The sequence below is a fragment of the Phalacrocorax aristotelis genome, chromosome 6 (assembly GCF_949628215.1).
Source record: "Phalacrocorax aristotelis chromosome 6, bGulAri2.1, whole genome shotgun sequence".
NCBI classification, from domain to species: Eukaryota; Metazoa; Chordata; class Aves; order Suliformes; family Phalacrocoracidae; genus Phalacrocorax; species Phalacrocorax aristotelis.
The window spans coordinates 57,540,797-57,558,037 of NC_134281.1; the positions used below are offsets into that span (position 1 = coordinate 57,540,797).

A 17,241-nucleotide genomic window follows, 5' to 3' on the forward strand; every position below is an offset into this window, starting at 1 on the left:
AATCCTTAACATTTGGAGATAGTCCAGAATCCAATCCATCTTCAGTATAACACATACCCACTGAAAAAACATTATTCATATTTCTTCGTGGTTAGATATTTGAATACAGCCATAAGTTTATCTTGCTTTGTAGTGATTAATATGTTTAAGATGTATTTTTTTAACTCATCAGTCATTAACATTGTTTATACCAATGGTACCAAACCAGAATCACCACCAGCACTATCACAATACTTTACCAATACACACTCACGCGGAAAACACCAGTCTAATTTGTGGCAAATTATCTCACACTCGTGTTTTTTAAATTCACTTTCTGTAACAAATATATGGGGTGGCAGGAACTGACATGAAAAGCCAGCTATACAGGCCAACTGATATAACTATTCCACTGGAAAACAAATTATTACTGAATTTTCCAATTCTATGAAATGAAAGAGAGACCTAAAATCAGTAAGTATAGGTACATCAGAAGAAGAATCCAATCTAAACTAAAAGCATAACCATATCATCTTGTGAGAACGTTATTGTTTTTCATATTGCGATGGTATGCAAACTAGGAAATTTTTCAAAGCAAAATGACTTAGCCATAAAGAAGTTGCAAAGAAAGGCTACTTACCAGTGCAATCAAGACCTTCAGTCCATGTATGCGCGTGTGCATATATATACACACACACACTGTGAGTATATGTACACCCTATTTCAAGACCAAAGAATTCTTCCCCTTTGCAGTATCTGTGAAAGGCGTGTTAAAACTCTACTCCCCCATCATGCTCACAGACATATAAAGTAGAATATGCTGTGCACTCTTTCAGCTTCCCCTCAGTTGTAGAAATATAATTCTAGTATCTCAGATGATTCTGAAACATTCATACAAACTCTCAATTTCAAAGGACTTAAGTACCAATAAGCAACTTTGCATTCTTCCAGTGCTAGCCCATATGTACATTCACATCGTGCTCAGCTGAGGCACAGGCTCTCAAAGTTATTTTTGCAAAGAGCAATTGCAGAACCGCAGTCTCCTGAGATTTTAGAAATGGCACCGCAGATGGCAAAGCCATACAGAGTGCACCAGGCAGCCAAAGTACAGTAGATTGCAGGGGTACAGAGACTTTTTATTACTGTGCACGTTGCAGCTCTAGCAAGGTTGACAGATTGCTCTAAGGGTATCTACCTTAAATTTTCAGAGTGAGTCATGACCATTGTACAGGAAAGAAAAAATTCATTAATCTTTCAGATTTGTATGTGAACCACACAGACAATTCTCCATAGGGTCTGAATCTTCCAAGACCACCACGTCTCAAACAGATACCTTCTCATTTCAGGTAACAGCAGATGAAATTTTGCTTAGGAACCTCCCCATCAGTCAAAACACCTTGCATGGGTGTTTGCAGACAGTACCCTGCCCATCTAAGAAGCACAGGTGTAAAAGATTACCTTCAGGGAAGCCACGAAGAAAGGAAGTATCATGTGAGCTCTGAGGAAAGACACACTAGCAGAGACCTCCACCTCAACAGGACGGTTCAGCGGTACAAGACAGAAATGGACATGGCCAGACCTATATAGATGTGGGAGGGAGGATGACCTCCGTGTACGCTGAGAAGAAGAAAAGTTCTGTGATCTTTAGTAACAGTGTGTACTTATACTCACAGCATAAAAGTGCATGTGAAACACAAACACGCCTTTATCTGGATTTCACAAAGTAATTCCAAAGATGAAACAAACTATGGAATCATAAAATGTAACCACTTCCAACATGCAGTCTTCTCAGGAGGCTTTCAAAGTTAGATTTACTTACAAAGTACTGGTAAGTCTCCTACAGTAAAAGCTCCTTCAATTATTTTTCTGTCAGATATCTCCATACCCGCATGATGATAAGCCACACCATACATTAAAAGATCTGATAATGAAATAATTAAACCCATCACTTGACTAAGTTTACTCAAGCAAGTATGCATTCACAGAGCAGAGTAGTAGGTTATATTTACCTCTCAGTTTCGAATCTTTCAATGAATTTGCAGACTTTTGTAATCTATGCAACACAAAAAATATCAATACTTCAAAATCACAAGACAGATTCACTAATGTAAGCAGAATATAGAAAGACACAAGTATGTTTTTAAAATGCAAAAATAAAGCTTCACATGAAACCAGATACACTATTACCCCACTAAAGATTATAAGATGTATCCCTTGACATGTACATTTTTTACATACTTTCCCATAGTTCTACTGCATTTGTGCATTAAGGATGTTCTGACTTTTCAACCACATGTTAGACTATCAAAAGGACATAGTCTTAAAATAACTATTTAAACATACATTCTTTGGGTATTTTCAACCACCACCTTTCCCATCTTCGCAAAGGGAACAAACTGACTCCCTGGGGCAGCTGTTGCAGCCTTTCCAAGTCACGTCCTACAACCTAGACGTGCTGTTCACATAAGGCAAAGACCACCATGTTTGAGGTCCAAAAGCAGGAAGTAGCTTCTGCAGCTGCCATGACTAGGCAACCCTTACGTAAATAATAATTAATATGGGTCAGGGGTGTATTTATTAAAGGTATCTGATAATGCAAAGACTTTTTATGACTTGACTTATATTAGCAAGACCACATCCAATTCAACTATTCAGATGCTTAATCTTTGCACTACAAGGCCTTATAGGTCCATGGGAATTAACATTTGTATGTTTAGAAAGCAGCTTTTAGAAACTTAATGTTTGCGAAAAGCATCCTAAAAATCTGAGAAGCAAATAAAACTTCCCAAGAAGAGCACAAATTTATCAAAAGGTATTTCAACTGTGATGATGATTTAGTTGCAGACACTCCTCTGCTTGAAACTGTATTAGCTCAACAGCTTTTGTCACAGGTTTACTAAAACACACGAACACTTATTAACAACTCAAATATAAAAATACCTTTGTTTCTGTTCTATACTCAGTAGAAATTTAGCATCTTTTGAAAGAACAGAAGCAGCCTGCTGTACTCCTTTTCTTGTGGCACAAAACTATAAATAAGAAAAGATTTTTTTGAATCAACACTTTTAAGAACGAAACATTTTCAAATGTGACAAAAAAAAAAAGCTGTTGTACCACAAGTGCTGGCTTTTGTTCCGAGTATGCTTGTATAATACTAGCTATCTTGTAGTTAAGGGTTAAGTCAAATTTGAATTCTGTCTGATTGTCACTGCAAGGAAAACCAAGAACAATTTTGCGTAACTTCACCGGTCGTTGATCCTCATCTATTTTCAGACATACAGCAGGCATTTTACTATCTGAAAGCCATTCTGCAATCTTTAAAAAAAGAAGAAATAGAATGGAAATTATAAATTTCTGCTTTTAATCATTCTCTGCTCTAACTGCATCACACAATAATTAACTTAGCTTTTGTCATATGTAAACTATTAACACATATGACATTGCTTTTATCATTAAAATCATAGGTGAAGTTCTGTTTACTACAGGACCAATATAATTCAGACGGAAATCTCAAGTCTGTTGTGATTTGTACCGAAACAAAAATAACAAACAATCTACAACTGATGCATGTCCATACTGGGCTGATAGTTCCATATTGTTGTACGCCATCTATTACATTAACATCAACCTCACAGCCGTCTTCAGCTAACAGCTTCAACACGACGAGTTTGTTATCAATCTGAATTTATAACTTCAGGTGAATTTCATAAAATACAACTACATTAAATAAAACACAGTTAAAACATAACTCTTACATCTTCAGCATTTGGCATTGTTGCAGAAACAGCTACAAATCTCAAGGGAGGAACAGTGTCATGACTCTCTAAAAGACGCCAAAGAGAAGACTGAACGGTCTTCATCCGGCTGACTACAACTTCTAATGTTGCGCCACGGCTTTCATCCTTTATAACATGCACCTATTAGGAATTTGGAAAATATTTCTCCAGTTACAATCTACACACGAATTAAAAAATACTACACTTTGTTTCTTTTTATCATCATGAACAAAAACAGTGCATACAAAACATTAATTTTCTTGCCTCATCAATGAGGAACAGTCGCACAAGGTGGACTATAGAGTTGTCCCTCCACCTTCTAGTCATGCTATCCCATTTTTCCTAGGAGAAAAAACCAACACAACAAAACAACAACAGAAGGTGAAACATGTTTTAAAGGCCAACATATGCCAGAAGCAGAGTACAGGCAGACGTGCCTAAACTTTAATAAATCTTTAAATAAAATCTGTTAAACTAATTTGAGCTATGTTTCATCTGGCACGTGACTATATTGCGAATTGTTGTTTATATGAACCAATAGCATGCACAGCAGCATGCAGGCAAGGATATAGATCATACAATTACTACTCATTACAAAAAAAAGGAGAAGTCCTAATAGCCTACTAATTGTATGCTACTAACGTCTGCTTGTTCTAGGTTTTTGAAAGAATTGGGGTTGAAACCTACAGGTGTAGTGATGATAATGTCAGCATGATGTACTTCAAATAAATCATCCATCACTGTATCTCCTGTCAGTTCCTTGCAGGTGAGTCCTATAGGTCCAAACTTTTCTTTCCAATCATCAAAACGCTGACTACATAGAGCTTTTATTGGAGCCACTAAAAATAACACAAAATAATCAGAGTTATATCAGGAAAACCAAATCTTCAACTGTATTGCTAAAGATGCTAAATGCATACTTTTAAGATGTCTTCTCTAATTTAATTTCCCTAGCTTTCAGCTTTGCTCCCAGAACCATAAAACTTGTAACTGGTATTATCATCCTTGTTATCCTATTCCACATGCACAGCTGAGCTTTGGGCCCCAGTTCTTCCCTATCAGCAATCAGAAACAAAACCCTTTAATTTAGGTTATTTATGCCCTCTCAATCCTGATTTTTTCCTCAATCTTACACAGAAACAATCGTTCAGCTATCAAATGTTTTCTCACAAATGGAAGAAGCCACAGGAAATACATCTTTTCTAATGAAAGACCATACAAATATTAACTTTTTTCCAGTTCAGAATGATTTGAGCACTCTGTATTCAGAAAGAAAAGGGGTTATAAATGAGAAACCGTCCAAGAGCAAGAGAGAGAATACCGGAAGAGATCAAAATCTCTCTAAACCAAAGGTACAGTTAAGTGTAGTCAGGGTCATACCAAACAGCTAACATGGCAGGCAGGAGTTCTGATGCTGGTCCTCATGAACAGACTCCTAGAACAATTTTTCCTGAGGAGACACACTACACTTTTGCAGATGGAGGTTGATTTCTAGAAATCAGAAGTCATTCACTACAAGGAGTGATACTAGCAACACAGGTAGTCTATATCGGATGGGTAATCTATATAGAAAATGCACATGATCCAAAAACAGCAAATAGAGCTTGCAGTGATTACATTCTAGGCTAGGAAGAGCCACTGCAATATGAACCATTTCTGCATAACAGCTAACAAATGATCCCTAAGATGAAGAGGTTTAAAGAACTGGTTTCTGCTTCAGAAAGAGCTGTAAAATCTCATCAGTGTATCAGTGGTCTACAAAGCAGGGGAAATCACTAGCTCCGGAAAGTTAATTAAGCTACTAGCAAGCAACTCCCAAAATTGCAAAAATAATAAACTTTCACTATGCAAGAATGCAGGAAGCTAGTGATTGCTCCCAGAACTTCAGTCACCAATCCTCTGCATGCATTAAAGCTACTGGGAAACAACTCTAATTTACACACTGCTGCAAGCTAACTCACATACACTGGGCCACTGATGAAGCAGGTACCAGAGCACACTCCGGCAGTGCATAATCTGATTAACACCTCCATTCCAACATTTGGAAAACTGACATGTCTCCTCCATCACTGTTGAACCTGGAAAGGTCAGCAGATCTAATTCCACCAGCAGGTAACTGCTTCCTTACTGAAGGTTCCAACCAGCCAATTTGTATCTATTCTACCAAGGCAGTCAAAAACATTACAGTACACTGAAATGCTCTACCTCAGTCCACTGACAGAGAAAGTGTGACACACGTCTGTAAAAGATCTGTTTACAATATACAGTAAACTATAAATCAACACTAGCTTTATTGTAAGCATTTGAACACACTGTAACTTTAAAAAAAACTAATTAGACTGAAACTTTTCTAAATATAAAGCCTAACCATTAATACACAAATATATATCACTGTATGAATTAAAACTGGGATAAAACCACCAATTTCATTTGATTACATGATATGAACCAATTCTCCAGGAAGGAAAGAAAAGAAGTGTAACTTGTGACTATGTTGAAGTACTTTCATTAGTTCCTATACAGATCAAGTAAACTCATGAAGACCACGGCTCCACTGCCTCTGAAGTAACAGACAGAAAGCAGCAGTTAGCATGAAACCTTGCCAGGTAAGTGAATACTAGAAAATCTGATCCTCCTCTCAGAGCAACAGACACTGCATGATTTGTGGCTCTGCCACTAGGAATTTGTTTTAGTTTCTTCTGCTTCCTTCTTCCCTTTCCGTGTATGCCTTGCCTCCTTAGAGGACAAACTTTTTACAAGATATTTTAAATTTTTATTTGCGCAGGCAATGCTGAACACTGCAATTGCACAGTTCTGTTAAGTACTAATAATAGTTACAATGGTATCGCAAATAGATAAACCCTAACAGCAAATAAATTTTTAAAGAATGAGGTAGGCCACAATTTCTTAATGTATTTAATTTCAGTATTATTAAAACACTCACTCCAGATCTCCCCATTAACAGAAAGACATTTTCTACTGCTGTCACCAAAACCTTTAAAGCTGCATAATACTTACTGTAAACAACTTTAATATTTAACCAAGGCAGCGGGGCTTCCATGAGTAATCTGGTAATAGCTAGCTCAAACATTACAGTTTTTCCAGAGCCAGTTGGAGCACAGATCACAAAATTCCTATCTGTATAAAGAAGCTAGGAAAGAATTGCAAAGTAGTAAATATAGCACAGCAACCCGTTGTACCTGCTCATATGTTCCAAATGCATTGTCTAGGGTAAAATGACACAAGGAAATTATTATTACATTGATTATCTAGCCCTCTAAAAATTTTGTATTAGATGTGAACTTTAAATTACAGCAAAAGAAGGAACATCATCTGCTACACATCTGCCACAGAAAGGTAAATGGGATACTGTTCATCTTAGGTTGTTATGTAATGAATTCTACTGTTCTGTGACAAACAAAAAACCCAGTGTCTAGCCTTAGATGACATTAATACAGAATCACTGCCAAAGTCCAACTACAACCAAACGTAGGCTCATCAGAAACTGGTATTTTGTGCTCAAATTCGAAGTGCAATTTGTTTTTCTTCTGTAATTCAATCTGCAGTCAAAATTCCAATATGTATAATTTTAAAAGAATGTTAAGTTTTCAGTAATGACAAAAGTAGGTTTTGTATGACTGTGCTTCCTTCCTTCTCCCACATTCTGTCCTCCACCACCTTAGAGATGCCAGGTATGTCCATGACAGGTTCCTTCGTTTTCTGCTGACCAGGTTGACTCTACCCTCCTTCCTCCTCCTCCTCCTGGCTTCACTCACCCACCCTCCCTCCATGCAGCATGCTCTGTGCAGCTTCATTTCCTTCCTTCCCTCCCAGTGCCTCATAGAGTCTACTATTGCCATTCTTTTTTCTTTCCTTCTAGCTGTAAATGCTCCAAAACTATTCTACGACTGTTAGGAGCTCACAAGGATGAATGGGAATCACCTAGTACCCGATTTATAAATAACTGTAGCAATGACTGACACTGACAGTACTGCTGAACAGCTGTAGGAATTACTTGTGTTCTTCACCCACCATTTCCGTTTTTCCAATGCTCACATAAATCAATGAAGTATGAATGCTGTATGAATACAAAATTTTCCCTGTTTTTTGTTAAATAACATCCACTGTGAACCAACCAGAGAAATTCTACCAAGCTGAATGCTTACAACTTATTTCTTGGAACCAGGGACTTGCTACAAAGTTGAATCTTGCAAGCTTAACCAACAAAAAACTAAATATATAAGACCATTACCTTCTTAATATGCTGATTTATCTTCATTTTTAACATGTCATGTCTTGTACCTGAATGATAAGCAAACCTTGCCCTTGCTGGTTCCTTACAAACAAGTTTATATTTAGGAGTACTAATACATGAGCCATTAAAAAATTATTTTTTAAAAGCTATTGCCCTGAGAACTCTGTTTTTGCAACTTTCATTGAAGTAAACCCTGCTTAGAGCTGTGGTTTTCCATTACTCTAAGAACGGAGTGTCACACAAGATTATTTTACAGGCCAAAATGATGTATAACTCTCATCAGAAAACAAACATAAAGTAAGGAAAAATATCCCAAATCTATGCATAAAACTAAAAATGTAAGGGAAAATGCAAAAATACAGCTCCCCATATAATTTAAATATGTTATGCTGCTCCTATAAGCACCATTCTTAAAATCTTCTCATTATAAAACATTACTTAGTGGATAAGAAATTTAAACAAAAGCATTTGCAACATCAAAAGGAGCTTAAAAAACATGCTTAGAAATGTTTGTGAATGACACTGGGATTTCCCCTATAGTTGAATAAAAACTTCAAACGCTGTGTTGAAGACTCCGATGGAACCTGTATCTCCTCTCTGTAATCCCCATAATACAATCTTTCTCAAACCGGTTGCTTTCGAAATAAGTTTTGGGTTTTAAAGAAAGCACAGCTGATAAAAAGGGCATGGACAAACATCACTCCTCCAAACGATCTAAAGTTTTGCTTTTCTTTATCCTCCCATGAAAATCATTAAAAAAATATTACTAATCTCTATGCAAAAACACATATAATTCACATCTTCACATAAATGTATTTAAAACTGAGAAAAACATTTTTAAAAGCTGGTCTTTTCTCCCAGCAAAGCACAACCCTGCCCAACTATTCCAGGAAGAGGTTCTAGATACGTTACAGTTTTCTAACCCCTCTTGAGTTCCAAATATCAAAGTAACATTTAAATTTATCTACAAAGTACTACTTGCAGCTGCAGCTAATGTTTCATACTTACATCATCCAAAGCTTTTGACTGTGCATAGTTAAAATATGGAAAGTCTTTAAAAATACTTCTAAATTGGGTCGCTTGACAGCATTAAGGAATTGAAAACAACTGAGTGAAAATTATAAAATTCATTTTAGAACTGTAAAATGCATCTCTCTCGTCATTTAAATGCAAACTTAAAACATATGCAACAATCTTCCACTGACACAGGCTTGTAAAAATTATCAAAAAGTAACTTATTAAATGATTTAGTGGCTTTATTTAGATTCTTGGTGTTCCATATATTCCACTTCACCAAAAAAAACCTCAACTATTTGAAAGGTCTCAGAATTATACCAATAATCAAGGACCTCCTCCCTGGCATAGGCTTCACGGAACAGTGTACAATTATGGAATGTGAAACGGCAAGGGACAAAAGCTTTATTCTACACTGCAAACCAGACACAAGAGCAAGCAGAACACTGCTGTTAGCATATTTGAAGTGTCAATGGTCACATTACATTTGTAATAAAATACAAAATAATTAGCCTAATATTGTATGTTCCATCATAACAGTAGCAAAGAAATTCACCTACAATCTTTTAGCACTTTAAAATCACTTCAGTAGTTTTAAACATCAGTGGTTTTTAAGATATTTTCAATTGCTAATATTGTGTATTTTTCAGACAACAACATTCTTGTCTAAAATATGAATAGGAGGAAAGAGGGTATTGTTACATTACAAATCCAAATGAATGAGTTGATCTTTGTCTGGACTTGCATAGAAGCCACACAAGCAGACTAACTGTAACCATCTGATCAGACTGAGGATGCACACACGGTCAGACGTAACACCAACAGTAACAACAAAGAACTGCTGAGGCCTCAGACTGATGTTATGTTAAAAGACTAAAGAAAAAGGAGTAAAGCAAGAAATAAAAGTCGTTAAATGTAAACGTTAAAAATGGGTAAAGATAAGCAAGTAATATATGACTAAAGAAAATACAGATTATTTTAAAAAGATTGCTCTAAGATTACCTCTCTAAATAAGTGACCTACTTTCAAAATGCAGAACACTGACTATCTGTAATTGGCAACATCAGAACAAGTGAGTCCTTACTCATTTTGGAAATCATTGCATTTCTTAAAGCTTTTCACATGAATTTTAGTTGCCTAAATTTAGACATTTCCTCTTCCTGATATTTAACCTGCCATTTGAAATTACTAGACTAGAAATAAAACACCGAAAAGACAGTGTAAAAAAGGCAAAAAAAAAAAGTTTAACAGATATAGATGGATGGTTATGTTATGGGTTCAAGGCAGGGGCAAGAAGAAGGAAAATTAGTGTAAAAATCTGCTTAAAGAATGGAAATACGTTGTATGCACACCACTACAACATAAATACAGACCTATAAGGAATATATGAAGTTTATTTTCTCCTAAGAAAATGGGACAAAAAGTAAGACTCAGTTTTCCTAATAAGCCTAAATACTAATTCACTTTTCCTTTATTTAAAGTTTATGGGAATACCTGTGTATATGTGTCTTTGCATATAAAATCTGGTCTGAAATATATATTATGCAAACAAATTTTTACATTTTACATTTTAAAAATAAAGAGTCTTGAGCATGAAATTTGAATGTTTCAAATAAGAATAAATTTGCTTAGCAACGAATGATCTCTAAGTTGTCCTGTTTTCATTCTAGCTTTGGAAGCCCAAAGGGTAAACACCTATTCATCATTTGATTCCTTGCATTACATTACAAATCAAAACTACTACAATGTAATGCAGGAGGTCCTATGGCTAACAAATCAAACACTGTAATTTTTTAAATGTAAAAAGCATTGTAGTAAAATCAGTAAATCAGATACAGCAAATACAAGGATACGTATTTCTGTAACAGCCCTCAAAATTTCCAGTTTTCTTCCTGTAGTTCCTGAAGAAATAAAATTTATAAGGAAATTTATAAAACCAGATTTGTTTTCAACCATAAAAATATCTTCCCAACCCCAAGCTATCTGTTCTGTGAGGAGCTGCAAGGCTATAGCACGTCCAGGGGATATAGAAGGAGCTGATAGGATAGGACAGGGAGATCACAAGCTCACCATTTGAAAGGGCCATCTTGCCGCTCTTTGCCGAACTCACTCCAGTTTAAGGATGTCTTGCCTATACCACAGGCTCAAAATGTGATGCAATATCTAGACGTGGTCTCAAAAGTGCCAAGAAGGAGGGAAGAAACGCTTCCCTCAACTTCCTGGCTTTGCTCCTGTTAAGAAGGAACTTGCTAGACCAGGCCAGGCCTGCCGGTGGCCTTTGTTACTGCTGGGGAACATAGCTTGTTCACGTTCTGCAAGGTGTTCACTACACCCTGAGCACTTTTCCGCAGAGCTGGTCCAAGTCAGTCCATCCCAGGGGAACCCCAGGGGTCCTTCTCTCTCCCTGGGGCAGGACTCTGCATTTGATCCTACTGAATTTCATGAGACCCCTGGCAGCCCCCTCCCCCAGGACAGACCCCTGCAGTACTCCCACTTGCGGCAGGCGCATGGGCAGACTGTGACCCATTAACCACCACCCCTGAGCCTGACCATCCAACCATTTTTCACCCATGCAGTTGTCCATCCATTCCTAATGTCCTAACTTGGATACAAGAACGTTGTGGAAGACAGCATTTCTCAGCCATTCTATGACGGTTGAAAAGCCTTGCTGAAGTCAGAGTAAATGACATCCACTGCTCTCCCTCATCCACAAACCTGGTCATCACTGCTCAGAAGGCAGACATGAATCAGGTTTCCTGACCAGCCTCCAAGTCCCACCTTATGCCACAGCTCTGCTAGAACTATTTTTCTATTCCGTATTTCTGCAGCAGTTATCCAGGTACACAAGGTACATTCCACAGATGCACTGAGCCCCTGTTCCAAAAAGCTTAACATCTAGAAATAAACCACATGTATTTAAAAACAAAAATAATTTCTAAACCAAGCATTCTGTCATTTTATCAACATTCTCACCACTTCCCTTCTTTTTCCAGCTTCTTCCTGTTTAAAATCAATTTCTTCAAAGACACAGGTATGAGCCACGCTCAATAAACACGCCATTTTCAATTTCTGGTTTCCAATGAAGATGAAACTGTTTACCACATGAAAGGGTGAGGCTGCTTTTTTTCCCAGTTGTTCAGAGGACTGATTTGAAGTGACGTTTTCAAAAATGTTTATGACTTGGCACTTTTGCAAATATGACTCTTCTTCACAAATTGTTTACCCTGCTCATATTAAACAACAATGCCATTAAATTCCAGAGAACTGCAATATCTTCTATCAATAGCCAATTATCTCACCTTGAGCTGGTAGGAAAATGTTCTTCAGTCTACCTCAAATCATGGATATCCATCATTATTACATACCAAAGACAGACAGTGGACTATTTGTCTTGAAACAGAGTAATAATAATTACCTGTCATATCCAGAACCTCTGAAGCATTAGAAAACTTCATTTTAATTCCATTTTTAGATGCAATGTCCCCACCAGCTACCCTCTGCAGAGTAAAATCTGAGTCTTTAGTTATTGAAGCATGATGATTATTTCTCCATAAACCTTCTTTTTTCACTTCTTTCATGTTTTCACTTGTATTTAAGTAAGTATCAATTTCTTTCACATCCACAGAACTATCTTTAAATTCGGTATTTTTATATGTACAACCGGACATTTTAAATAAGCTGTAAAAGATCCAGGATTTTCATTAGTTTGTTGTAATGTTACAGTTTCTCTAATATTTGAAAAACATGTATGCTTGTATTAGAAGCAGAACTAGTAAGATACAAGGTAAGAAAAGTTTGTATCTGATTTTATTTAATCTGACACTCCTCCACATGAAGAAGACCCCTTTCAAGACACGTTTTTAACTTTAATTCCAAACAGAACCTAAAAGAATAAGCTGCCTGTCCAGATGGGCTCTGAATCCCAATAGCAGATTAGCTGTCAGTCTTTGCAGAATTAAAAACAATAGAGACCTACAAGTTCTGACGAATGAGAAGAACTGGGCACAGAGAGGAGTTTATGTGTAAAACCTCCCCTCCCAGGCAGCAGTGAAATCATGTTGAGAACTGCTCAAAGTATTTCTCGCTGGCTGACCGCTGCTCTGAAAAGCAAGTGATCTTAGCCTTCTTGCTTGTTACTACGTGGATAAAGAACTCAAAACAGTATTTTGCAAAAACCTTTGTTACCTAACAATTTCTTTAAAATTAAAGCAACAAACCTCATCCTTACTTGTCTCATAAAAGAGGCTGAGCTCAGGACACGTTTAATTACAGTACCAAAATACTGCCAAAAGGAAACATCTTTTTTCCTTACACTGAAAAGAATTAGTGTCTGGAGCCCTGTTAAAATACCTTCAGTTGAAGGATCCAAAACTCCATGTTTAACAAATGTATCTAAAATAATAATATGATTCTGACAGTTGATAAATTATCAGAGTTGACTAGACACATACCTTTTTCTTAATGTTGAATGGACACTCTCATCATTGGTGTCTTCTGGAAAATTACTTAATATTTTATTTGGTGAAAAAATTGCACCAAGTTGCCGAGAAACCCCTGGTCCTGCTTTAGATTTACCTTGGTCAGAAGAGAGAAACAATTAAACCATTTTTGCACTTTCATGCCGAAACTGAGTTTTTCCTCTTTCCCCTACACTTAACTGGAGCCCTTCTTTTTCAGAGGCTATGCCAAAATGAACAGGTGCTGGCAATTTACCATTTACTTCCTCAGTGTTACTTTTACATTGTTGTATAAGCTTCTGGTGCTTTCTCCCTTCTACAGAAACAATAAATTATTTTTTCTATTAATTATTAATATTCATATACCTGTTCATAGAAATTGTATTACATATCTTCCACACAGAATAAGCCAGATTCACATGTATTATATGAACTGATATTTCTACCTTATTGCAAGATCTTTAGTGTATATTTTATGACTCATGCTGATGAATGCATCTGTTGTCAATTAAAAATTTATAAAAACAGGGTCACTTTCTATGCTTCCTATACAAAGTAATGGAGCAAAACTATTCCTCAGAACTACAAAGTAGTTTGTTTGTAAGATAGAAACTCTTCACTCTGTCCCAGAATAAAGATGGTCTTTTAAAAAAATGACACAATGACCAAGCTTGAAGCTCCTAGAGCTGTAAGATAAACCCTGCCGTCTCAACAGTCACAACTCATAATGATGCTGGGGACAGGCTGGTTTCATAGTCATCTTGGTTAACTATCATGTTTTGCAGGGTTAGTTCTCAGCAAGATCGGTGTCCTGATCTGGCTGACCACAGAAGCATTGCTGTTAGCAAAAGGAAGGCAAGCGCAGAAATAAGCAACTGAATGCAACAATGTTACAGAACAGCTCTATTCCACAGCATATTAATTTCAGCATTACCATCTAAAAACTTAAAATTACAATGGCCTGTTGGTGACATAAGCCCAACAGTTATAATTCTACGAACACCAGAAAGCTTATTTGAATGAGCAGTTCTTCATGGAATTGCTCTTGCGTAAAGTAGAAAAAAAACACCCTTCTGTCTTAACAGTATAATTCCTAAACAGAGAATATCATAGTTCAGCACAGCAGCTAAGAAATGCAGAAATCTAGTTGACAGAGATCAAGCAGCCGAATTCTTTAAAATAAATTTCCTTAAGGTGATCCTGATTGCCTAGACAGAAGAAGGAATACTCTAGTTTGCAGCAATCAACGGCCAGACTCAAATTTGGCCTCCCGACCAGAAATTTGAAAAAAGCCCCAAATGGGAAAAAGAAAGTTAGGTTCATACAAACTCTCTGCTCCTTGGGTGGGAGACAGGTCATCAGATCCATGCGTTGCATTATGCTCTTATAGCTGCTATTACGATATCATGATAACATGTGTTATGATGCTTCATGGAACAATGTGGAGTAGCTGAAATTTTGATCATACTTCTCACCTTGCCCACTTCTGCACAGTAAGCTTGTAGCCTGTACATGCCCAAAGAGGACTGCTAATACTCCAAACATATGTAAGACCACCACTCTCAACTACAACACATTCCTTGTCTGTATCTGCATCCCTACAATATTTCATATTTCACAGCATCAAAAGAGAGAAGAAAAATTACTGTCAAGCTAATTATTTGTTAAGCCATTCAAAATTAATGTCAAATATGGTTTAGTGGGACTTGGAAGCCTTAGGTTTACGGCTAGACTTGATGATCTTAAAGGTCTTTTCCAACCTAAATGATTCTGTCATTCTATTCCATGATATTTTACCCATATGAGTGTTGGCTGTGTTTTCTTCCAGCTCCCTCTGTAATTCCTCTGCAGTTGGAATTTCAGCAATAGCTGGAGCAGGTGCAATACACCACCTCTTAGGCTCTTCATTTTCTAGATACCTATTTTTAGCACACAAAGGTACGGTAAAAGCATTCTTTAAGCACCCTCCACAACACCGAGTTCAAAATCACTAATCACAAATAACCTACTGCTTCTCCTGCTAAAAAAATATTCTTATTTTTTAATTCATGTGATTTTTAATCACAGAAAATCTAAGAGGCAAAACTTCTGCTAACCCATATTTTTTATAGCCCTACGATACACCTGCATCATTTAAACTTCAGTGTGCTCAGAAAAACATTTCAAAATATGGGTTATGAAACTGGAAATTTCTAGTCCCACATTTCTATTGGTAGACAGAAAAGGGAGTTACAAAAAAAATCTGTTGTAAAACGATTCAGAGCATGGAAAAACTTGGAAAATAATTATATATATTTAACAATAAAAATTTACCTTTGTCTTGTATCTGGTCTTTCATAAAATAAATTATCCAATGAAAAGACCATGTCTGCAGAGTTAAACATTTTTAGATCAAATGTGAAGTATCTTAATCTGCAAAAGGCAGTACAAGAAACTGTAAAACTGAAATTACTAGAATTGAAGCTGTATAAGCAAAAGAAAGCTTATTAGTTATCAGTGCCAGTACTTTATTTCTAGACTTTTTCTTTTACAGCCCTTACCTGCATCCGTAATTCTTCTCCAGAAAGAGAATCTCTCTCCCGATAAAATGTGATTCCTATTTCTTATGACTAAAACATCCTGTAGGACAGCACTTCAAACAACCTTTACCATGACATGTCAGGAGGTTAAAAGTGGGTAAGAGTGAAGATCCAGATAAAGTTTATGTTAAATTATTTAATGTCTAAGAATAATGCTGAGATACTTTTAAACAACTGCAGACTATATATTTTTTCCTCACTGTTTCTCTTCTGATGGAAAAAATATGATCTGTCTTATGATCAGATTCTGTCAATTTATACAAAATAGAACAATTCTACTATTGAAAAAAACCCCAAAATTATTTTAATTTACAAGCAAATCAGATTTTTTTAACCTACACGCACATTGCTTACCTGGATAATTGAAGTATGGGCCCAACTCCTTAATGTTGTTAACAGGTTTGTTCTGAAACATCAGGACCAGAGATTATTTCAAAATAATGTACCATATACACAAGTTCTAAAAATACTCCACAGTTAATTTGAACATTTTTCATTTAGCACCAACTCTAGGCATTAGCCATGTTTTCTTTATGTGTTTACGTTGAGAAGTTTCGCTGCTCTTAATTTTGCTTAAAGACAACTTTAAAAAGCAAAGTTCTCACAAAAAGAATACCACAGACAGTATTTTTAGTCAAAAATCTTAGATTCACTGAAATAAATGGTAAAATACCAAATCAACTTCAACAGAGTTTATATAACTCAAAAAGGCCAAATCTGGTGATAAAATAACAAAGCAAAGTTATCTTCTTTACCTACAGAGACAAACCAAAGGTGACACTTCTTTTGTAGTCCAGCATCTCATTAGTAACGTATGAAAAAAATCTTTTAGAGTGCTTTGTAAATAGGATTCAGGTTTACTTAATTACTGTGTACTGTCAGCTGTGAATCAAAAAATTTTAAAAATATTTTTCTTCCACAGAAGCTGTAAAACTTCAAATATTCCAGACAAATGTTTCAAATTTAAAACAGAAAACATTTCACACTACTGGCAGAATATACAGCATGTAATCAAAACTGTCTGTGAACGCAGTGAAGAAGATAGGTTTTAGAACTTCAAACAAGAAATCTGTCAATGCCCATTTTACACTCCTTTTCAGAGTAAGTCTGCAACACTACCTCTACCAATTTCTGCCACTCCCCCACTGCCAGGGTTTGCCACTTTTTGCTTCACTCTAAGA

The 17,241-nt window shown here is 36.3% G+C and overlaps 1 protein-coding gene across 1 annotated transcript in view; it reads right to left on the reverse strand.

Annotated features, from left to right (window-relative positions):
- HFM1 (helicase for meiosis 1) overlaps window positions 1-15,865 on the reverse strand; it is a 39,312-nt gene extending 23,447 nt beyond the window's left edge. The window contains 14 exon segments of the mRNA XM_075098106.1: window positions 1,799-1,900; window positions 1,989-2,032; window positions 2,920-3,008; window positions 3,094-3,294; window positions 3,735-3,896; window positions 4,020-4,097; window positions 4,443-4,594; window positions 6,774-6,906; window positions 9,019-9,089; window positions 10,878-10,925; window positions 12,440-12,702; window positions 13,476-13,797; window positions 15,279-15,400; window positions 15,795-15,865. Of these exon segments, the coding sequence (XP_074954207.1) occupies window positions 1,799-1,900; window positions 1,989-2,032; window positions 2,920-3,008; window positions 3,094-3,294; window positions 3,735-3,896; window positions 4,020-4,097; window positions 4,443-4,594; window positions 6,774-6,906; window positions 9,019-9,089; window positions 10,878-10,925; window positions 12,440-12,702; window positions 13,476-13,797; window positions 15,279-15,400; window positions 15,795-15,865 (1,858 nt within the window).
- Between the last annotated feature and the right edge of the window lie 1,376 nt (window positions 15,866-17,241).